The sequence below is a fragment of the Carcharodon carcharias genome, chromosome 1 (assembly GCF_017639515.1).
Source record: "Carcharodon carcharias isolate sCarCar2 chromosome 1, sCarCar2.pri, whole genome shotgun sequence".
Classification (NCBI taxonomy): domain Eukaryota; kingdom Metazoa; phylum Chordata; class Chondrichthyes; order Lamniformes; family Lamnidae; genus Carcharodon; species Carcharodon carcharias.
In genome coordinates this window covers 114,621,370-114,646,125 of record NC_054467.1, presented here as the reverse complement: position 1 = coordinate 114,646,125, position 24,756 = coordinate 114,621,370, and the positions used below count along the sequence as shown (strand labels likewise).

Below are 24,756 nucleotides of genomic sequence, written 5' to 3'. Positions count from 1 at the left end.
CTTTGTGCTGAAAATTTGCTTTTCATATATTTTAAAATGATAAGTTTATTTTAAAAATTATAGATATTTGCTAGAACAATAACATAACTATAAAAATAGTTTAGAGCTTCTGGCACAGACAATGGCCTAAATGGCCTCTTTTCTGTGCTGTAAATTTTCTGTGCTTCTATTTCTCTAAGTTTTTCCTTTTTGTTTTTGTTCTAACCTTAACAAATTTATTACAGTCCTTCATACAATTCTGGTCATGGTGCAAGCAACAACTTTGAATGTTGCTTTTAATTCCCACAACAAGTCGTTACTTACCATCATGATGTCAAACAATGTGAGTATTTTTGTGGCCAAAAATTTTCAAACATGGGTTTTTCAGCTTTATTTAACTGCAGTCTGATAATCTAACTTTCAATCTGATTTGTTTTTGTTTGGTAAAAATTCCAAATTTTATAAGCATGTATATTTTAAAAGTAGCTGAAATGAATAGATGTCAAATTTGCCTCCGTAAAGCCCAGCATTTTTAAACCATAGAATGACACAAAACAGAAGCAGGCCATTCAAACCATTATACCTGTGCTAGTTTTTTGGTATAGCTATCCAATTTGATCTCACTCCCCTGGTCTCGACCCAAAACCCTGTAATTCTTTTTCCCTTCAAGTATTTACTTGGCTCATATTTGAATGTTCCCATCACCACCCTATCGAGCACTGCACTCAGGATCACAGTAATTCACTGTGTGAATAAAAGATAAATGCTTCCTGATATCTGTTTTAATTATTTTTGCCAGTCACCTTAAATCTGTAGCCTGGTATAACTGGTCCATCTGCCACGAGAAACAGTTTCTCCCTAATTACTCTATTGAAATCATTCATAATTTTGAACACCTATTTTGAAAATGTAAGCCTGTACAGCATTTTTCAATTTGATTAGGACAATATAACCACCACCACCCCCAAACCCACTTTCCTTCACCTTCCTCCCTGCCCTCCATTTTTTCTACCCACTTCTTTGGAAAACTTTTCCCCCCATTAGGGAGGAAATGCAGTAGCAGGCGCGGGTGGGCGTGCCTCCAATTGGCGCCCCCCCCAATTGGGGGCATGCTGCCATTGTACGTGGGATGGCCAATTAAGACCTGCCCAGCATGACGTCCAACAGGAAATGCAGGCAAGGGGGGATTCCCTGAGCTGGGAGTGCGCTCTTTTGCGCACGCACGCACGCAGAAGAGCGCATAGATCTCCCTGCCCCAGGGAGAACAGCTCCGATTTAAAACTTGCATTAAACATGTTTAAAAATTTACCCTGCCATGCCCCCTCAAGTGACACTGTCACATGAGTTGGGACATGTCCATAAGTTTTATTGAAACCTTTCTTAAAGATTTAAATACCCTCATGAAACCTCATCTCGCCCGTGGATGAGGTTTCATGCTTTTTCCGAAGCCTGCCAGGGCTCCTGGCCTGCTGGCCAACCTTAAGGCTGGATGGGCAGGTCCTTAATGACCTTAATTACTTTTCCAATGGCCTCAATAGGCCATTGACAGGTCGGTGGGCACGCAGTTGACTCGGCTGCGTCCCCGCCAGCCTGAAAATGGAAATGATGTGGGGTGATGATGTCAGGTGTTCCACCCGACGTAATCCTGCATCACTTTACGTGTCAGCAAGTGGGCCCTGCTCCCGCTCGCCAACCGGAAGGTCCTGCACTTTCTTTCTCCCCATCCTTCCCCGTTTCCTTTTTTCCTCCTGTAGTTCTTGAATTTTTGAAATCAAAATGCTTAGAGCTTTTGAAACATTCCAACCAATGAGAACCCTGACAGTAAATTACCTTTTGCATCAAGCATAACCCAACCAAGACCTAACTTATGACTGTACAGAATTTGGCATTATTTGTGCTTGACAATTATGTTGCTAAACTGCAGGATTTTGTTTTGATTTCCTCTCTTGCAATGATGCTAATTTTAAAAGGCAAAATTTTGCCCCACAAATTGTATTCTTAATCAAAAGCATTAAATCCATGTTGAGTGCATGTATGCTATTTAATATGTCCAAATTGATTTTTAAACTTTTTTCTTAAAACAGTTTGTAGAAATAAAAGGAAGTGTTTTCAAGAAGTTTGAGAAGAACAACCTGTTTCAGATGTCCAATAGTGGTATGTACACCTCCACAGTTTAGTTTGTAAAATAATATTTAGCTTAGTTTGAAAAAAAATTATACCATTAATTTTATGAAATTGGAATCTACTTTCCAGGCTTGATTGAAATTAGGGGGTACAGTTTAGTGCCATTGACATGTTAACGGTGCTATATGAATACAAATACAAAACCCATTACAGCTACTGTTAGATATAGTTCAATGACTGGGCAGCACTTGCTGAACAATCCTGAGTGCACAAACAGCTACACCAACAACCAATTCAATGAGCATATTATGAGCTCATAATATGCTAATTTCTGCTTGCTAGAAGAGACATACATTCGTATACAGAAACACATTCTTTGCAAATGAAAGGAATGCGTTCAATCCTTGCACCTTTTCTAAATCACCCAGGATTGTGGGGAGCCTATAATTCCGTGTTGCTTTCTCCATGGCAAAGCCTCGGCCAATCGGCGTCAACTTGCCAATCAATCTCACTTTTTTCCTGTCGTATAAATTGTTGCGATCGTTTGAAATTTGATATTTTTGTGTTTGTCCTGATGAATGCAAGATGAAAAGTTTTGGCAATATGTCCCTTTTCAGCAACATACAAATACTAGTTTCTGCTCCGGGTGCAATGGGGAAATTGCAGCCAAAATGCACTTGAAATTGCACTGTTAGTTTACACTTCAAATTTACGCTTAAAGTGATTTGCATAATCACAAATTTAAAATCTTCAATGAACCAACACAATTAGGCAGCATAATAGATATTTTTTCTTTTTTTCCTTTCCATACAAATAGATTCTTTCTTTATAAGAATGTTAACCTGGTGCAATTTTATTAATACAAATTTATCACCAAAATAAGCATTTGTATTCAGGGTGTCCTGCACTCCACGTGGGTTATCTGATTTAAAATTGCTGAATATTACTTAAAAAAAAACTACACTCAACTGCTTGTCATTGCCATACTGAATTATTGATGTGCACTAGATAGTTTCTTAGTAAGTTAAGTATTTTTTAATATTTAAAGCTTTGACAATATACCTACTGGTGCCTGTGCTCCTAAGAAAGTGGGCACAAGTGGAAGTGCTTTCCCAAACCTGGGTTGTAGACAGTTCTATTGGGAGGACCTGATTCTGGCAATTTGAATCTTGAACCAACATAAAAAAGTTTAGAAAACCTGAGTGTTTTGGGCATATCAGGCTTCCATTTAAAATTGTCTGAACTTTTACTCTGGTTCAACTGATTCAGCCTGGATTGAAACTCAACTCCGGGTGCATATGATAAAATGAAGCTTATTAAATTGTGTCTCTATTTTGATTTTAAAAATGTGCTGAAGGGAGGAGGATTGGATCTAGGGTTGGCATGGAAGGCTCTCATTTTCTAAAGGCACAGAAATTAAGAGGCATTGCACACATCCTATGCCTTTATGCTGGATGCCACACTTCCAAATCATCCCTGTTTTTACATGGTCCCAGAAATCAACTGCTGGTGGAATTCTATTTAAAGGACAAAATAAGATCAAATGGTTATAAAGCCATTTCCACACATTTTCTTAATTTTTTGAGTTGGGTGGTTGTGCTTCCACTTAGACTTACATTAGCCTTAATGTGCTTGCATTGTTGCTTTATTTTTTTCCTTCCAGCTCTAATACCACTTGTGGGTATGCCATTGGGTATGCTCCTACATGTGAGCTATTTGGAGTTGGAAGAAGATGACAGATAGAAGGTTGCCAGGTTGGTCAGGCTACTTGAAACATGTTCTCAGTTTGCCCTCCCACCTGTAGCTATGAACGTATGCAGATAACTTGGCAGTAAATTACTGCACCAGAGCCTCCTTGTGTTGTCTTTCTACTGCTACAGATGTGTTTGGAAGCCTGATTAAATTTTATTGCATGATTCACCAGGAGCTCTGCAGCCATGCTTTTAGTGATATGCATGAAAGAACATTGCCATGGTGATCATCAGTTAGCAGAGATGCCAAGATGTCAATAACCATATCTACAGACATTATTACACCTGTCTGCTAACGAATCTGCCAGGGCTAGCAGAGAACTAGATGCAGAGCTGTACTATTTGCTTGAAGGACACCTGCTGCCAACATCCACTGTAGCAATAGCATGGCCAATGTAGGCTTTTGTCAGCGGCAGCTAAATGCATCCTTCTGTTACCTTCCACAGCATGCTGTAATGCTGACCTAGGGAGATGGTGCTCCAGAGGATGCCACAGAGTTACCCTTCTCTCAGCTGACTCCTGCAGCACTATCTGTACTTGAGCAGCCACAAACTGGTATTGTGTGGTGTGCTGCTGCTCTTGTTTTGTCTGATTTTGGATTCCTTTCCCCTTGTTTTTATCATCCATAAATTGCCATCCTCCTTTTTGAGCCATGAAGATGTTGTCAATGGATTAAAATACTTTTTTAGCCTTTCCAGCACCTTCCAGAATTTTGGTGTCCTGTTTCTGCCACTTTGCTCTTAATTATCTGCAATAATTGAATTTCATCTACATGCAGTTTTCTGCCCCACCACTAGTGAGCTCCCTGCATCCATCTAAATCTGCATCTTGAGATGTGAATAAATATGTGAATACAACCTATGAAACTTGAATACAATTTTGGATTACCATTCTGAGGGGATTTGTGCCAGGATAGAACTGACCAAATAATAAATGAAAAAAAATTAGCTTCTGAACATGCATTTCTTAGTCACCGTTACTTCGTCCTGAAGCTTCCACCACATTTGCTTGTTGTGTCTAATCCAAAATTTCTTTACTTAAATCTGAGTCCTAACGTGTTCTCCACCTGAAGCTAACTCAGTCTCTTAAGATTTCCTCCACCATTGACCCCTGCTGATACCCTGAACCCTCAATTTTGAGATTGAACTGACCTGAGCCCCAGCTTCTCATAAGGAATGACACGGAAATCTATTTGTCACTGCAGAAAGAAAAAGCTGTAATCCTGTGTCACCAGGGCCTAGCTTTAAATTGGGTCAGAGATCTTAGCACTTTAAAAGAGATAAACCAACTTAAGACCAGTTTCCAGTCACCACTGAAAAGCGGCTTTTCTTTATGGCAAGGATTTGCTACTAAAGTTCCATAGTTTTTTTGGCGTCAGTATATTTAAACTGCAAACTGCATTTGTTTTAAATAATACAAGCTTTTCTAGTTTACTGTTGAAGAATCCTTTACCTTCTAAAACATTTCTCCACATTACCAAATCTGGAACCTTATTCAACACCCCATTACACTTCACACTCATAACCTGTACCGCTACTTTCATACTTGTAATACTTAGTGCTCTTGGTATCAATAATACTGAAGACCGCTGATTTACAGATTTCACATACAATCTATTCATAATCATGGAAAATGACCTTCTAACACAATACTGAACAATAATAAAAATGGTCAACACTGGCCCTTATACATTGTGTGTTACCTAAGGTAATATGGCATGACCTTCAACTCATGAGTTAGCGATTCCTTGGGAAATTCAGAATTCCCCATTATATATTTATTTACTACTTTTAAGCACTTACTGTCCACAAATCCTTTCTGTTTTCAGGATTTTTGAACTTTTACGTCAGATTTATGATAACTGTGCAAGCGTTTACACAAGTAATTTCCAATTAAAATTAAAGTTAATAGGAATTGGGGGTGGGGGTCGTGACTTCTCACTGGCTAGAATCATACCTAGTGCAAAGGAAGATGGTTGTGGTTGTTGGAGGGCATTCATCGCAGTTCCAGGACATCAGTGAAGGAGTTCTTCAGAGTAATGCCGTAGGCTCAACCATCTTTAGCTGTCATGTCTACAGTCTCATTGAGACATCTGCTTCCCTCGCAACCTACCTCTTGCCACCAGAGCTTGGGTGGATTTTTACAGCTCACCATGAGCGGACTGGCAATCAGGGAACTGTAAAATGGGATGCCATGGTGTTGATGCTGGGCCTGTCACCTACCTGCCTCTGCTGGTATTTTACCAGTGCAAAGGGTGGCTGGGGTGTGGCCTTAAATGGCCAATGGCTACTGAAGGACCTCTTCCTGCTGCTGCTGGTATTTTACCAGGTGGGTGTCCCTCCTGTTTGGGCACCCTGTGTCCAACAGAGGTCCTCCCTCAAGATAGTTCCCACCCACCCCTTCCCCCCTCCATTCCTGCATGTTACCTACTTCATGCTGAAACTGACCCCTTTATATCCTTCACCATGGCCTGCCAACCTGGACCTGGTGAAACACTCCAGACTTACTTAGATTTCCAGCTTCATGGCTCTTCTTTGTTGGGGACTAATTGTAGTCCCAGCAGTGGCCATTGCTCCCGGTGGTGTTGCTGGGACCAGAGAGCTGCCAGCCATTTGGCCACCAGCTCGCAGAGGCAAGTCTTCTTCCCAGATGGGAGTGGAAGTCCTGCCCTGAGCCAATTAATGGCCCAGCAGCTGTTAAAATTGTTGCGGGGTGACCCTGCCATGACTTTACAGCCAAGGTGAGGAGCCACTACCTCCATGATAAACTGCAACCCATGTCCCCCAAGTTCCTCAGGCTCAGCTTTATAATGCACTTTATAAATGCAGGTTCTTGGTTTTAACTGGATTACTGACTTTGAAGTGTGGGCATGAGATTTCCTAAGGGTTTTCTCAGAAGCTAGTGGAAGATCTTGCCAGCTAAATTGTATAGGCTTTAAATGATGGAGCCGTATGAAAATCTGAGGTTAGGAGAGCAAATTAAACGTTGCTCCTTCCAGTTCTCAGCCCAAGTATTCTTCTTGCTGTTTTTTCTCTTCTTTACCCACCTTGGCAGAACCCACCTTGAGTACTCATATTTCTTCCCGCTCCTGACCCTTTTTCTTTCTGTCTCCCTTCTATCACATCCTGCCCCTTGTTGTATCCCTACCACATGTTAATTGCTGGAAAATGGTGTCTGTGACCCATTCCTGAGTGAGTCACTAACCTGACCCTAGTTTATCATGCTTATGATGTTAGTTGCATTTTATTTGAAAAATAAAGACATGTTACTACTGTCAAAGGACCTCCCTTTGCATCCAATTCTGAGAAATCAAGAAAGGAAGAATGTTCCTCTGTCTGGAGGCAAACAGAGAAATATTGCGATAGCTCTCCAGTATCTGGCCTGAGTTATGGGGGGGAAAAACAGTGAAGGTTGGACTTTCCAGCCTAGGCACCTGATGCCTGAGGGTCTGCAAGATAGTAAGGGGATGTCAGAGGTAAATCTGGAACATTTCTGTAAACTTAATTGCGTGTGTAGGAAAAGGGGGAAGTACATATTAAAACTTGTAAAAGATAAATTTAAAACTGATAGCGGGAATTTCTTCTAAAAGGATGATCAATATTTGGAATCAATTTCCAGATTGAGCAGTTAAGGTAAAAGCCTTGGAGAAATTGAAGAATCAATTAGATAGGAATCTAGGACATAGAAACGTAGTAACAGGAGTAGGTCATGCAGGCTCTTGAGTTTGTTCCACAATTCTGTTAGCTTTTTATAATTTGCCAATTATAATTTAACTCCATCTATTTCCTAGATTCCAAAATCTTCCTCTGTTTTAAAATTTTCAATTAACATAACTTCAACAGTTTTTTGTGGAGGTTGCAGAAGATTTGTATTGGGAGAAAAGAGTTCCACATTCCTACTAACTTTTTGTGAGGGAAAACATATTTTTTGACATGGGGCTGCATCTTCTGGGCGGGGCCAACACGGGGTGACATTTGGCGGGCATCCCGACGTCACCCCGCATCATTTACATTCTCAGGTCGGCGCGCGCAGAGCCGAGTTGGCTGGGCGCCTGTCAACGGCCACTTAAGGCAGTCAATAAAGTAATTGAGGTAATCAGTGGACCTGCTTGTCCAACCTTAAGGTTGGCGGGCAGGCTGGGAGCCCAGGCGGGCTTCTGAAAAAACATGAAACCTTATCCACAGGCGGAATGAGGTTTCATGAGGGATTTTAAATGTTTACAAAATGTTGAATAAGGTAAATTGACGTGTCCCAGCTCATGTGACATGTCAGGAATTTTTTTTTCACACTTCTGAAAAATTTTTGAAACTTCCAACAATCTCTCTGAGGGAGATCTGTGCACTCTTTCGCGTACATGTGCAAAAGACCGCACTGCTGGCTCAGAGAATCCCCCCTGCCTACACAGGGAGCGCACAGCGCTTCCGAGCGGATGTCATGCTGGGCGGGCCTTAATTGGCCCGCCCACGTAAAATGGTCGCACACCCCCGACCGGGAGTGCCGATTGGGAACCCGCCCTACAGGGGGAGAATTTTGCCCCTGAATCCTCAATGGCTTAGCTTTAATTTTGAGGTTTTGCCTCTGGTTCCGGATGCCCTGGAGGATATTATTTCGCCTTATCTATCCTATCAAATTGCTTAATCATCTTAACGCTTCAATTTGATCTTCTGTATTCAATGTAATGTGAGCCTAGTCTATTCCATTCCTCTGTCCTCCATAATCTAATCTTTTTAGCCCCATAACATTATGGTGAAACTGCGCTACGTTCACTCCAGGGCCGTTATATCCTCCCTGAGGTGCCATGCCCAGAACTGGATGCAGTACTCCAGATGGGTCCTACCAGAGTTCTGAATATTTTTAACATTACTTCCAGCCACTTGAGATAAAAGCCAATATTATGATAGCCTTTTTTTAATACCTGTCAATTAGTGTTTAGTGATTTCTCTACATGGCTCCTAAATCTCTCTGCTCATTCACAGTTTCTAGATTCTTCTCATTTTATAAAATAATCTGATTTATCTTTCATGAGTTTGAATTGGATGACCTCACAGTTTTCCACATTGAACTCCATCTGTCACAGTTTTACCCACTCACTTAATCTATCAGTATCCCTTTATAACTTTCTAATCCCATCTACACTTTACTGCGCCACTTTACTTAATGCTGTTGGCAAACATAGATAAACAGCTCCCTCCCTTCATTGTAATAGTTTCTAAATATAGTGAAAAGCTGAAGTCCCAGTACAGATTCTTGTTTGACAAAACCAGTCACATTCTGTTAATTTGAGTACATATTCATTATCCCATTATCCCCATTCTGTGTCCTACCTCTTAATCAAATCCCTATTCAAGTCAATAGAATGCCTAAACAGGTGGGGGACTGTAGGGGTTTTGTGGATGGATGAATTAAAATGAGTTTGCTTATCTGTAAAGATCTTGAGGGGAAGGGGGAACAATTTTCCAAATAAGGCTTGTGGTTGTGGAGTGAAGGTGATATTGAATTAATGGCCAGGAAATTGGGTGTCCACCGGAGGTGGGGTATGATTGAGTGAAGGAATAGTTGCAGTGAAAAATAAAATTGTGGTAACTATGGGATCATTTGTCCAAAATATCTTTCTAATCCATGTATATTTCTTTAATCTGTGGGATTTTATTTTGGGGGCACTATAAATTGTTAATTACTAAATTCTTTTGAAAGAGCAGTTGGAGCTTCTTGGTAAAAATTATGAAATTATTAGTATTCATGCAAATTATGAAGGTACAGAACCAATACATTTTTAGAGTTATTTTACTCTATCATTTAATGTGGGAAAAAATCTGTTTTGCAGATATCCGAGAGAGGTTCAACAACTATGTTCTTCTGCTGATTGTTTGTTTGAGGAATATGGAACAATTTTCATGGAACCCAGGTATAAAGATTACATACAATTGGCTTCAGTTTTCTCAGACTGGTGACTCTGCTTCTTGTCTATTTTCTTTGCAGAATAACACATGCTTCAATCTAATAATATTTAACTCCCGTTTTGTTGCAATTTGAATTGTTTAATTCAAGTATTTTTAGGTGCATTAACTACCAAAATAGATAATTTTCAATAACATTTTAGTTTACTTGAATAGAGTCAGTAAGGAAATAGAAGTGTAGATTTAACCCCACTTGGGTTGTGGCAGAAATTAAGGAACTCTTTGGGAGTGAATTCATGTCGGAGTTCATCTCATCTGCTGTAATGATTGAAGAGAAGTTGCAGAACCCCTGAGAAAAATAGCTTTTCTATTAAAGTTTCTGCCAGTGAACAGAGGAGCCACTATTGAAATTCACCTACTTAATTTAAATTGTGTTGTATTTGTCTACAATTTCTCCTTATTGTCTGAGAGCTATTATACTTTAGTATGCACCTGTATTTTATTTCTTTGTAGTTCATTGAGTTTTATCATCTTAGTGTATAGATTTGGGTCCAAAGAGAATTTCTTTTAAACACATTATTACACTTAGGCTATTATCTTATTATATAATTATATTATCTAGTATTGCTGAGAAGGATGAAAATACATTTGTATTGGTATGAGTATAAGACAAACTGAAAACATGTGAATTAAAGTTAAAACAATATTAGAAAAAAAGCAAGACTTGTATTTACGTAGCTCCTTTCAAAACTGCAGATTGACCCAAAGTACTTTACAGCCAGTGAAGCATTTCTGAAGAGTGGTCACTGTCGCAATGTAGGAAACGTGACAGCCAATTTATGCAGAGCAAGCTCCCACAAGCAGTAGTCTAATAATGATCAGATCACCTGTTTTAGTGACATTGACTGAGGGAAGAATATTGAACAGGACACAGTTGATAACTCCACTGCTCTTCTTCAAAGTAATGCCGTGGGATCTTTTAACACCCATCTGAGAGGATACGTGTTCCTCAGCTTAATGTCTTATCTGAAAGATGGCATTTGGGCAATGCAACACGCCCTCAGTACCACCCTGGAACGTTAGCTTTGATTTTCCTGTTCAGTTCCTGGAGTGAGACTTGAACCCTCAACCTTCTGAATCAGAGGCAAGAGTGCTACTAACCAAGCCATGGCTAACATTGTTAAGATATCTATGAGCATAATTTGTTTTCTTTTGATAATTTCATATTACATTATGATGTGTAAGTTTTAAGTTGACAGTTGCAAACTGACTAGAATAGCAAGGCCCCTTCCATGTGACCTTCCGGCAATCATTGTTCTCTTAGAGCATTCACAATCTACCTAGCTTTCCTTAAACACTTAATCTTTACAAGATAAATCTGAACATTTGCTTCTTTTAGCACATCAGGCTCCTTCCAAGGCAAGTTTCGAACCTAAGCCATAAGTCCATTCTAATTTTTAGACACAATTATTAACATTATCCAAATGTTCATGGAGGATGAAAAAGTGAGTTATTGGATCACCTGCTATTTGGAAATCATGTGGTTGAATCGCTAAAGCAATTGTTGAGTTATCTTAAATCTTTGAGTGTAATTTATTATCCCTGTCTGTAGGTCCCCACTTCTGACTGTACCTGGCGTAAGTGGATATCTAATATTGAAAAAATATTTCTTTGCATAACTGAGATAGTCTTATAGGCTTTCCCTGGAATCTTAACTGTTGACACCATGGGATTGGAGCAAATCACTTTATTCATGTGGTCACCCAGTAATTGTAATACCTGAAAACCAGACAACAGAAGTCTGATTTCAGTTGCTTTGCTTAATTTGCAAAACAACTTGGCTCGTAAGAACGTACGAACATATGAAATTGGAGCAAAAGTAGGCCATTCGGCCCCTCAAGCCTGCTCTACCTTTTAATAAGATCATGGCTGATATGTTTATGTTTCGAATTCCATGTTCCCATCTACCACTAATAACCTTTGATTCCCTTGCCTAACAAGAATCTATATACTTTGGCCTTAAAAATAGTCAATAACTCCTCCTCCACTGCTTTGGAGACAGAGTTCCAAAGTCGCACAACCCTGAGAAAAAAATTTCTCCTCACCTCTGTCCTAAAAGGGCAACCCCTAATTTTAAAACAGTGTCCCCTAGTTCTGGGCTCACCCACAAGAGGAAACATCCTTTCCATATCCACCTTGTCAATACTGTTCATCTTATATACTTCATTCAAACCACCCCTCACTCTTTTAAACTCCAGTGGAAACAAGCCCAGCCTGTCCAACTTTTCCTCATAAGACAACCTGCTCATTCTAGCTATTAATCTAGTAAACTTCCTCTGAACCACTTCCAATTCATTTACATCCTTTCTTAAGTGTTCAAGATGTGGCCTTGCCAATGTCCTGGTTAACTGAAGCATAACATCCTTACTTATGTTCAATCCATCTTGTAATAAAGGATATTATTCCATTAGCCTTCTTAATTACTTGCTGTACCTAACTTTTTGTGACATGTCATGCACTAGAACACCTAGATCCCTGCACCTCGGAATTCTGCAGCTGTTCTCCATTTAACTAATACTCTTTTTTAATTCTTCCTGCCAAAGTGAACAACTTCATATTTTCCGACATCGTGCTCCATCTGCCATATTTCTGCCCACTTAGTCAACCTATCTATATCCATCTGAAACCTTGTCCTGTCCTCTTCAAACCATACTTTCCTACCTATCTTTGTGTCATCTTCAAATTTAGTTATCTGCCTTCGCCCATCTCATCTAAGTCATTTGATATAAAATGTAAAAAGTTGAGGTCCCTGCACAGACTCCTGCGGGCTTCCACTCGTCACATCCTGCCAATCAGAAAAGGACCCATTTCTACATACTCTGTTTTCTGCCAGCCAGCCAACCTTCTATTCATGTTAATATGTTACCCCTTACACCATGAGCTTTCATTTTCTGCAATAGTCTTTGATGTGGCATCTTATCAGATGTCTTCTGGAGTTCCAAGTGCAGTGTGTCTACAGGCTCCCTTTTATCCACAGCACATGTTAATCCCTTAAATAACTCCAATAAGTTGGTTAAACATGATTTCCCTTTCACAAAGTTATGCTGACTCTTCTGGGATTATCTTGAGTTTCTCAAAGTGCCCAGCTATACCTCCTTAATGATAAATTCTAACACCTTCCTCACGACAGACGTCAAGCTAACTGGCCTATAGTTTGCTGTTTTCTGCCTCCCTCCCTTCTTGACTAGAGGGTTATGTTTGCTACTTTCCAGTCTGATGGAACTTTTCCAGAGTCTAGTGAATTTTGGAAAATTAACACCAATGCATCTACCACCTCATTAGCCACCTCTTTTAAGACCCTAAGATGAAGTCCATCAGGACCCGGAGACTTTTCAGCCCGCAGCTCCATCGGTTCACTCAGTAGCGCTTCCCTAGTGATTGTAATTTCATCAAGTTCCTTTCTCCCTTCCACCTCCTGATTTACAGCTATTACTGGAATTTATTTTTATCCTCTATAGTGAAGAAAGAAGCAAAATATTTATTCATCTGCCATTTCATTATTATTATTATTACTTTTTATTTTATTCATTCATGGGATGTGGGCTTCGCTGGTTGAGCCAGCATTTATTGCCCATCCCTAGTTGCCCTTGAGAAGGTGGTGGTGAGCTGCCTTCTTGAAGCGCTACTGTCCATGTGGTGTAGGTACACCCACAGTGCTGTTAAGAAGGGAGTTCCAGGGTTTTGACCCAGCGACAGTGAAGGAATGGCAATATATTTCCAAGTCGGGATAGTGAATGACTTGGAGGGGAACTTCCAGGTGGTGGTGTTCCCATTTGTTTGCTGCCCTTGTCCTTCTAGATGGTAGTGGTTGTTGGTTTGGAAATGGCTGTCGAAGGATCCTTGGTGAATTACTGCAGTGCATATTGTAGATGGTACACACGGCTGCTACTGTATGTCGGTGATGGAGGGAATGAATGATTGGATGTGGTGCCAATCAAGCAGACTGCTTTGTCCTGGATGGTGTCAAGCTTCTTGCATGTTGTGGAAGCTACACTCATTCAGGCAAGTGGGGAATATTCCATCACACACCTGACTTGTGCCTTGTAGATGGTGGACAAGCTTTGGGGAGTCAGGAGGTGGGTTAATCATCGCACGATTCCTAGACTCTGACCTGCTCTTGTAGCCACAGTATTTATATGGGGGCTAGTGCAGTTCAGTTTCTGATCAATGGTAACCCCCAGGATCTTGATAGTGGGGGTTTCAGTGATGGGAATGCCATTAAACGTCAGAGGGCAATGCTTGAATTATTCTCCAAAAAGAGAGGTCATTGCCTGACACTTGTGTGGCACGAATGTTACTTGCCACTTGTCAGCCCAAACCTGCATATTGTCCAGGTCTTGCTGCATTGGGACATAGACTGCTTTAGTAACTGAGGAGTCGCTAATGGTGCTGAACGTCATGCAAATTGTCGTCGAACATCCCCAATTCTGACCTTATAATGAAAGGAAAGTCATTGACGAAGCTGCTGAAGATGGTTGGGCCGAGGACGCTACCCTGAGGAACTCCTGCAGCCACAACCACCGTCCTTTGTGCTAGGTGTGACTGCAGCCAGCGGAGAGTTTTCCCCCGATTCCCATTGACTTCAGTTTTGCTAGGGCTCCTTGATGCCACACTCTGTCAAATGCGACCTTGATGTCAAGGGCAGTCACTCTCACCTCACCTTTGTAGTTCAGCTCTTTTGTCCATGTTTGAACCAAGGCTGTAATGAGGTCAGGAGCTGAGTGGCTCTGGTGGAACCCAAACTGAGTGTCAGCGAGCAGGTTATTGCTAAGCAAGTGCCGCTTGATGACCACTTCCATTAATTTACTGATGTTGGAGACTAGACTGATGGGGCGGTAATTGGCCGGGTTAGATTTGTCCTGCTTCTTTTTTGTGTACAGGACATAGCTGGGCAATTTTCCGTGTAGCCGGATAGATGCCAGTGTTGTAGCTGTACTGGAACAGCTTGGCTAGGGTGTGGCAAGTTCTGGAGCACAGGTCTTCAGTACTATTGCTGGTATATTGTTAGGGCCCAGTATCCAGTGCCATCAGCTGTTTAGTGATATCACGTGGAGTGAATTGAATTGACTGAAGACTGACTTCTATGATGCTGGGGATTTCCCTTTCACAAGGCCAGAATAGATCATCCACCCGGCACCTCTGGCTGAAGATTGTTGCGAATGCTTCAGTATTATATTTTGCACTGATGTGCTGGGCTCCTCCATCATTGAGGATGGGATATTTGTGGAGCCCCCTTCTCCAGTGAGTTGTTTAATTGTCCACCACCATTCACGACTGGATGTGGCAGGACTGCAGAGATTAGATCTGATCTGTTGGTTGTGGGATCTCTTAGCCCTGTCTATCACTTGCTGCTTATGATGTTTGGCACACAAGCAGTCCTGTGTTATAGCTTCACCACATTGACACCTCATTTTAAGGTATGCCTGGTGCTGCTCCTGGCATGCCCTCCTGCACTCTTCATTGAACCAGGGTTGATTTCCTGGCTTGATGGTAATGGTAGAGTGGGGGATATGCCGGGCCATGAGGCTATAGATTGTGTTTGAGTACAATTCTGCTGCTGCAGATGGCCCACAGCGCTTCATGGATGCCCAGTCTTGAAATCTATCCCATTTTGCACGGTAATAGTGCTGCACGACATGATGGACGGTATCCTCAATGTGAAGGTGCAACTTCGTCTCCAGAAGGACCATGCAGTGGTCACTCCTACTGATATTGTCATTGATAGATGCATCTACAGCAGGCAGCTTGGTGAGGATGAGTATGTTTTTCCCTCTTGTTGGTTCCCTCACCACCTGCTGCAGATCCAATCTAGCAGCTGTTATTTAGGACTCGGCCAGCTCGGTCAATAGTGGTGCGACTGAGCCACTCTTGGTGATGGACATTAAAGGCCCCCACCCAGAGTACGTTCTGTGCCCTTGCCACCCTCAGTGCTTCCTCCAAGTGGTGTTCAACATGGAGGAGCCCTGATTCATCAGCTTTAGGAGAGCTGTAGGTGGTAATCAGCTGGACGCTTGCTTGTCCAGGTTTGACCTGATGCCATGAGACTTCATGGGGTCCGCAGTCGATGTTGAGGGCTCCCAGTGGAGCTCCCTCCTGACTGGATACCGCTGTGCCGCCACCTCTGCTGGGCCTGTAAGGCTTTGGTGAACATAGCTTTAAAAGCAACAGTTTCTTTTCTCCCTTTTTTTTTCATTTTAATTTTTTCTTCATTTATGTAGAAGATTGCTAAATTCAACAAATAAGGAATGTCACACCAAAGATATATCAATTTTTATTTATTTGTTAGGATGCTAAAATACTATCACTTACAGTGCCAGGCAAATATGCCGAAGTATTTTTATATAAGGGTAAAGTGACTAGCACATCGACTACTTGGAAGTTGTGGATCACAATCTTGTGACTTGTGTTTTGAGTTTTGAAAGTAATTTACATTGTTGATCACTGCAATGCTTTTGAGGATCTATAAATAAGTAATACAAGAAAATAACCCATTTATTTTTGGAGGTAGACTGATCTTTTGTTCATATGCCTTTCCAGCAATGTTTGAAGGTGACATATGTGAGATGGACAGATAAGAAAGAGCAACTAAAGGGAACTCCTGTAACCTAAAATATAATCAATACCAACTTTGAATATGTGTCCATTTTTGAGCAGATAAAATTTGCTATGAATTTGTTGTTTTCATGGAATACAGATGTAAATACACAATTTTAGTTATACTGAAGTTAGAGAATTATTTCAGTAACTTAGATTTTTTTCTCATTTCTAGATCATCTGTGGGTGTTGTTTCCAGATGTTTGCATGGTAATAGCTTCTGAAATGGCTGTGGATGTGGTTAAACATGCTTTTATCACAAAGTTTAATGACATTACAGCTGATGTGAGTATGTAGGTAATTATTATTTGTGAAAGAGAGAATTTGCAATTGTGTAGTATTGTTTAAATGCACTGGATATGCCAAAGCATTTCAATGCTAGCGTATTATGTTTGGAATGCAGCACATCCAAATCACGAAACCAGCAAATAACATAAATGATCATTGTATCTGTTTGGGTGATTGTTGACCAATCATTGAGAAAACGCCTAGACACTACAGCTCAAGAGAAGGAGCCTGTCCAATTTCGATGATTTATGTTATGATATGGCAGGCGGTAATTGCTGGGCTGACTAAATCCCAAAGGGAAACTTGGCCAAGCTATCACAACGATTTGCAATTTGTATTTTTATTATGAGAATGTATGTGCACTGAAGTCAGGAGTAAAGATTCCACTACACTTTTGGAGATTCTAAATATTAAATTAAAACATTTATTAACCAAAGAAAACTTAAACACACAAATTTACAGTTTAAATTTAGTCTTATAACATTTCCCAAAAGATTTCTACCTAGCTAGACTCTCAAATAAACACCCTTTTCGAACAGTCCAAATAGTTTCTTATTCTGTAAAACATCGAGTAATATTACCACAAGGCACCTACTGTTGCTATATGGGAGGCATTTCACAGCTTCCCTCTTTCTTTCACTTGACAGTGAAATTCCAAGGCTTTTTATAAAAGCTTGCTTTCTGGAACAAGCAAACACTTCTCTGGGGTGGTTAGAGGCTGCTTTTTTCACAAGTCTGTCTTCGCACAGCCCACTTTTCAAGATCTCACATGGCCACTCCCATAGATAGAGCTTTCAATCTTTCCTTAAATTTGTTTTCTGCCTTTTGATTTTTAAAACCTAGACCAGAATTTTTCCATTGGCGAGTTGGGGGCAGGGCCCGCTTGCCGATGCGGGATGACGGGGGGAACCCCTGACGTCATCCTGCCCCATTTAAATATTCAGGAAGGCGGGTGGACAGCGCAATCAGCTGTCCACTTGCCGACCTGTCAATGGAGGCCATTGACAGGATAATTAAGCCAATTAAAGGCTCTGCCCGTCCAACCTTAAGGCGGTGGGCAGGCCAGGAGCCCCAGCGGGCTTCTGAAAAAACATGAAACCTCATCAACTGGCAGGATGAGGTTTCATGTCTGTTTTAAAAAACTTTAATAAACTTTGTAATATTTATTAACATGTCCCATCTTGTGTGACATTGTCACATGAGGGGGACATGTTGTTAATTTTTTTATTTTTCTATTTTTAAGTTTATAAAACTTTCTGCATTCTCCCTGAGACAGCACTTCGTCTCAGGGAGCTGTGCATGCGCGTGAAAGAGCGCACTTTGACTGTTGGGGAATCCCTCCACCCCCGCACAGGAAGCGCATAGCGCTTCCCGTTGGGTGGCCCGCTGGGCAGGTCTTAATTGGCCCGCCCACTCAAAATGGTGGTGGGGCTCATTTCGCTGGTGGCGATTAGCTGCCCGCCCGTTGCCAAGTCACCCATCAAGGGCAAAATTCAGCCCCTATTGTCAAATCTTTCTTTCGAAGTTACTTTTCCTAGAATATAAAAATCTTTCATGTTGTCATTATGACCAGCACTTCCAGGAAAAATAAACTTCATAACTTTGCCTTATTTATTTACAATTTTGCCAGTTGTAAAACTTCCGGTCATGTCTCTTTGAAATTCGAACAGCTAACACTTCACTCCCCACTTAATTCTATGCAAATTCCCATTCATACTGTATCTACTGGGATCTCATCCCAGCTTACCCATTTCCATTTCAAAATGCCTGCTTTTTACACCTCATCCTTTTGATGTTTTAAAACTTATAGTCTGACTGTCTTCGGTTTAATTAAATTAGTGACACATACACAACACACACACACACACACACACAAGCCTACTTCAATATCCTACAGTAATATTAAGAAAAATGATATTCGTCTACCCTTGCTTTGTAGAATACCAAACTGTTTTTTCTTAAAATTGTGAAATAAATAATTGCGCTGCTCAGAGGTCAGGAAATGGAATACCTTTTCACTTTTATTGCCCAGTCCCAGAATCAAACACAAATTAGTTGAAGTATATTGGGTGTTGAGTATAGCCCCATTTATTGCCCTTTAGCCTAACACTTAATTCCATTCTGATGTTTATTCTTGTGATATTTATTAGATATAACATTCTTGTAGCTTTTCTGAGTAATACTGCCCGATCAGGACTGAATTTTGGGCAGTTTTGTACTTACATCAACTTTGAACAACATTGAACTGATGGAATCAATTTAATATGAGACACTTATCTTGAATTAATCTACTGAGCAAGCAGTGAAAATTGAGTTCATTGATTAAACTTTTGAATGTTATTGTTTTATCTTATTTCATCCTTCTGTCCTCTAGCCTTACCCCAGGATATGGATGTACCAAGAGACTCTTAATTCAATGTTATACTAAAATAACATTCAGCTCTCGGAGTGAAATACCTGTAAGACATTATCCCTGATTCCAGGCAATTTTTCAGTTTTTAGAGCAGAGAACTCTTAAAACCAAAGAAATAATTGACCATTCATATAAATGCTTTGAGGTGACTAGCCTTTAGGTTAGTGTCATCATTTTTCAATTAGTTCTATACTCTCAGAGAGCACAAGCTATGATGAAATAAGCTTCCACTGAGAATAAAAATGGAACAGATGTTGCATAGAATAAACTGCCATGAAGTTGCAGTTAAGATAGGTAATTGAAGTTTGAAGATAAGCACATAGGTTCTTTATGATTTTCACCTTTTTTGAAGTTCTAGTGTATGTGCCAGCTTGTTTTGCCCCTTAATCAAAGGTTCTTTGTCTCGAACCTTTAGTCGAAAGATCTGACACCTTTCTTTTGACAAATTCTTCAATCTCTCTTCATAAATAGGTAAGATAAGTTAAAAAGACCATCAAGCATTCTGCTAACATACACAAAAGCAAATCAAGAATTTCAAGCATTCTGCTAAGTTATTCAGCCTGTCCTTTTTTGCATTTATTTTGGGATTTTTAAAGACTAGAAAATACACTGGGCTGACATCCAAAGTTATATTCTTTAGTCTGTGTAACACCTAATGTGTATCAGCAATTCATTTTCTCAGAATGAGAAAGAAAACATATAGTGCCTTTCATATCTCAGGAGTTCCAAAGCACTTTATAGCAGATTGAAGTACTTCTGAACTGTCGTCACTATTGTAATGTCAGGAAATGTGGCATCTATTTTTGCACATAGCCAAGTCTTGTAAACAACCCTAAGATAATTAACAGATGATTGGTTTTTAGTGAGGTTGATTGAAGGAAAGATATTGACCCCTACACAAAATCATAGAATAGAATCTTGCAGCGCAGAAAGAGACCATTCATCCCATTGATTTTGTGCAGGGTCTTTGAAAGAGCTGTCCAATTTAGACATACACCCCAGCCTTTTCCTCAACTGTGCAAATTAATCATCTTCAAGTACATGTCTAATTGCCTATTAGAAGTTCTATGGAATTTAATTATACCCTCTTGGGTGGTATGTTCCAGATCTTAACACCGTCTGTGAAAATATTTCACCTCATTTCCCTTCTAGTTCTTTTGAAAATTATTTTAAATCCATCATACCTGGTTACCGACCCATTTGCCAGAGGAAATTGCATCTCCCTTCTTCCTCCATCAACAATTCTCAATTTTGAATACCTTTGTTAAGTATCTCCTTTGTTTTCCCTGCTTGAAGGAAAGCAATCTCTGCTATTTCAATCTCTCTATGTAACTCGAGTCCCTTAGCCCTTGTTACATCCTGGTAAACCTCTTATCCTTTCCAAGGCCTTGACATTTTTCCTTAATTGCTGCTCATAATTGTTCCAGCTGAGATTTGTTATGGTTTAGCATTGCTTGCTTTTTGTATTCAATGCATCTATTTACAACACAAAGTATCCCATACGCTTTCTTAACAGTCATATCAACTTATCCTCCTATCTTCAAAGATTTGTGGTTGTGCACCCCCAGGTCCCTCTGCTCTTGCATTCCTCCTCAAAATAGTACCATTTAGATTATAGTGCCTCTCTGTTGTTGCTCCCAAAGTGCATCGCTTCGCACTAATCCACGTTAAATTGCATCTGCCATGTGCCCGCCCATTTCACCAATCTGTCTGTTTTCCTGAGGTATGCTACTACCCTCCTCACTATTTATTACATTGCCATGTTTTGTATCGTCAGCAAACTTTAAAATTGTACTCTCTTTACCAAAGTCCTGTGGTAGGATTTTCCCTTTCTTGGCTGGGGGCGGCGGGCGGACCCGGGAACGGCAGCGAAAAGGACCACCGTCCATGATCGGACTCCGACCGCAATTTCATGCTGGCTGGCCAATTGACGGCCATCCAGTGTGAAAGGTGCACTGAGAAGCCACAGTGCTGCTGGGGTAGAGGCGGGAGGAGCGCGAGCGCTGAAGTCTGCGCATGTGCGGGGGAGCGCGCACTGAAAGCTCCCTGAAGGCACAGAGCTGCCTCGGGGCTGAAGAATTTTAAAATGAAAAATAAAAATTTTTAAAATAAGGGAAACGTCCCCACATATGACTCAGTCACATGAACAGGGACATATTAAAAATTATGTTTCAAAATTTTTATTTTCTTTAATTACTGTTGGAAGCCTCATCCCGTCCGTGGATGAGGCTTCCTCAAAAATACAAAGGCCGCTTGGCCTATTTGCCCACCCGCCAACTGGAAAGTTGGACGGGCAGCAAAAAATAGCAGTTAATTAATACTTCAATGGCCTTAATAGGCCTCTTAATTGTTGGCGGGCATGCTGCTGACTCCAGAAATATCGTGCGAGTGTGCAATGACGTCTGAACACTTGCCCGACGTCATCGTGCACTATTTTACTCCCAATCGGTTTGAACTCCCTCCCGCCCACCCCTGCGATGTAAAATTCTGCCCCAGGTCATTTACATATTTAAAAGTAGAAAAGTAAGGGTCCAAATAATCCTTAAGAGAACCCATTAAGCACTTCTGTCCATTCAGAAAGATATCCATTCGCCTCTACCCTCTGCCTTCTATCCATTAGCCAGTTATGTACCCAAGTTACCAAGTTCCTTTAATACTTTGCGCTGTACTTTTCAAGCAAGTCTGTATTTAGTTGTATTTCTATAAAATGCCTTTTGGAATCCCATGTATATAATATCTACTGCACTACTTTCATCACACCTCTTTGATACTTCATCAACAAACTCAATCAGGTTAATGAGACACAGTTTGCCTTCAATAACTCTGCGTTGGCTGTCCCTTATTTACCCTCTGCATCTCCAAGTCAGAATTAATGTTGTCTGATCTCTGGTAGTTTATCCACCACTGACATAAGACTGGCCTGTAGTTAGCAGTTTTATCTCTCTCCCTTTTTTGAAACAGGGGTTTGCAGTCGTCTAGTCTTCTGACACCACTCCCCTATGCAAGAAGAATTGAAAGGTAGTAGTTAGAATCTCTGTTATCCCCATCCTAGCTTCCCTTGGCAACCATCTAGACCAGATAACTTATTAACCTTAATGCTAATCTATTTAGCACCTCCTTTCTATCTATATTAATCTATCCAATATCCCCATTCCCTCCTCCCATATCGCAATATTAACTTCATCATCCTCTTTTGTGAAGACAGTACCTCAGTCATATCTTCTACCTTTACAGGAATATTTCCATCTTTAAGGCTAAATGCTACCACCATTCATTTTATTTTTTATAATTTTATAAAAGATTTTTGATTTTCTCTTTGTTTCCATCTGACCTTTTCTCATATTTTCTCTCTTCCATTCTTATATCCTTTTTCAGTTCTCCCCTACAGTCTGTTTTTTGCCTGATTTTGTACTGTATTCTATACCTGACATTTTCCATAAATCTAATTTTCCTGTTCTATTTGAATCCCCATTTTGTTATTCAGGGAGTTGTAGTTTTGGATGCCCGTCCTTCCTCTTTGTGGTAATATGCTTAGTTTGTACACAAATTATCTTCACCTTGAAAGCCTACCTACTGTTTTCTTGAAGAGCCTTTATTTCCAGTTGACTTGTGTTGATCCCTTCCCAAATCATTGAAATTGGTTCTCATTCAATTAAATGTTTTCACTGTTGAATTTTCTTTGCCCCTCTGTAACTATTTTAAACCAAATTATTTTATGATTGCTATTTCCTACTGAAACACACTCTACTTTCCTACTTTATTCCTTGTGTCTTTCCTTATTGGCCTAGGAACACTTATTAAGAACATTCCCCATTGCATATTATAGGAATTCTACGCCGTCCTCGTCCACTACATTCCCCTACACCACCTACTATTACTACTGTATTATTTTAGCATTTTTGTGATATTTGCCAACATATTTGCTTCTCTCTCCTTCTCATTACTTGGAGTCTCCAGGAAACATCCAGCGATGTAACAGCTGCTTTTCTGTTCCTTAACTGACCAAATGGTCAGCTTTGAACCCTATAGCATATTTCCCCTCTGTAGAGTTGTAATATTATCCTTGAGCAACACTGCCCCACCTCCCGCTCGTACATGTAGCCAGAAATGTTGCACATTTCTAACCATTTCAGGCCAGTTCTCCTCAAAAATGACTGGAATGGAACTTAACCCACAATGTTGCGACCTAGAGGTGAGAGTATAAATCAGCTTGTGCTAAATTGAAGTCTAATATGTGATATTGAAATTCTAGTTTGTAGCTACATTTTTTGGAGATGTTTGTGTATTTCTTCTTTGTCCTTCTCCATCCTCAGACAATAACCCTTATTGTAGAATATTGTATATTGGCTGCAAAAATATTGTGAACTCAAGTTATTAAGTTTGCAGTTGGGTTGTTGGCACCCTGCTAAAAGTGGCTGTGCTTTTTCCTATACACAGGTATATAGTGAGTATAGAGCCAGCCTTGCATTTGACTTGGTCAGTAGCCGTCAAAAAAATGTAAGTATTTGAATGTAGTTTCTTGTCTTTTAATTTTTACACGTTTTTATAAAAATGTTTAAACCAGAATTGTACTTGCCTGATTTCCATGCTTCAAAACACATACTCAAAGGAACAATTTACATTGGAAATCTGGTATTTCGTAATTAGAATCATGACTGTGACACCCTTAAGAATTTTTAAAAATCACCTCCAAGGATGCATTTTCGGCCCATTCCATGTATTATGAAATCCTGAGAATTGGTCAGATTTAAGTATTTATGCTGACTTTACTCCTTGGTTTTCAAGTTATAAACCACTGTAAAAGTACAATTTATGCACCAGATTTTATTGAATAATTGTGGATATTATTTGTTGAGTTTTAAAATGTGCTTATAAAAATAAAACATAGAATCTAACCTTATGCTGGCTAGTTTCAGGCTGCAGAGAGTTAAATGTGTAAATAGCCAGCTTGGGGACAGAGCGAATCCCTTTTCTTCTTTTAGTTGCTTTGTGTCAAGGTAGAAAGATCCTGAAATTGATGTTGACTAGATTAAGAGATCAATATTGCTAAGTGATAACTGATCTGTAATTTTATATAGTGATACAGATCTCATTCAAAATGATGAGGGAAGCTGGCACACATTATTGCCCCTATGTGGAAAATCCAAAAATCTATTTTAAAGATTGCATGTAAATCTTTCATATGCACATGCAAGTTATTAAGAAAACTTCATCTGCCACCATCCCAAATGGGTCAGCTGCAACCATTCATGTATTTTTTTCTAGCCTCGTCCTACAGAGGAACTTCAGAAGTAAATGGGAAATAGATAGTAGACTGTAGGAGGAAGTCTACATTTAGTCAAAGGTCCTGTGGTGGGATAATGTTGACCGAGGTAGGCTGGAGTTAGCATGGAACATCACCAAACTGTTGTCCAAGTTTGGAGGCCAATCTAGCGAGTGAAGTGCAGAAGCTATTTGAGGGTAGAGTAACGGTGATGAAAGAGGTTACTTTGCTGGGCCAGTGTTGTCCAATATGATTTTGATGCTTGCCAAACTTGTGATCAGGTCACCTGTTATGACGTGGCAGGTGATATGTGCCAGGCGGACCAAATCATAAGGGAAACTTGGCCATGCTATCACAATGGTTTTGCAATTTGTATTTATTACGAGA

At 40.2% G+C, this 24,756-nt stretch overlaps 1 protein-coding gene across 2 annotated transcripts in view; it reads left to right on the top strand.

Moving 5' to 3' along the window:
* Positions 1 to 24,756, top strand: part of tapt1b (transmembrane anterior posterior transformation 1b) — a 143,453-nt gene that overhangs the window by 47,604 nt on the left and 71,093 nt on the right. For both annotated transcript variants that reach the window (XM_041192247.1, XM_041192334.1), the window contains exons 6-10: positions 225 to 322; positions 2,064 to 2,133; positions 9,679 to 9,759; positions 16,581 to 16,690; positions 23,544 to 23,603. In XM_041192247.1, the coding sequence (XP_041048181.1) occupies positions 225 to 322; positions 2,064 to 2,133; positions 9,679 to 9,759; positions 16,581 to 16,690; positions 23,544 to 23,603 (419 nt within the window). The remainder of the gene's footprint in view (positions 1 to 224; positions 323 to 2,063; positions 2,134 to 9,678; positions 9,760 to 16,580; positions 16,691 to 23,543; positions 23,604 to 24,756) is intronic.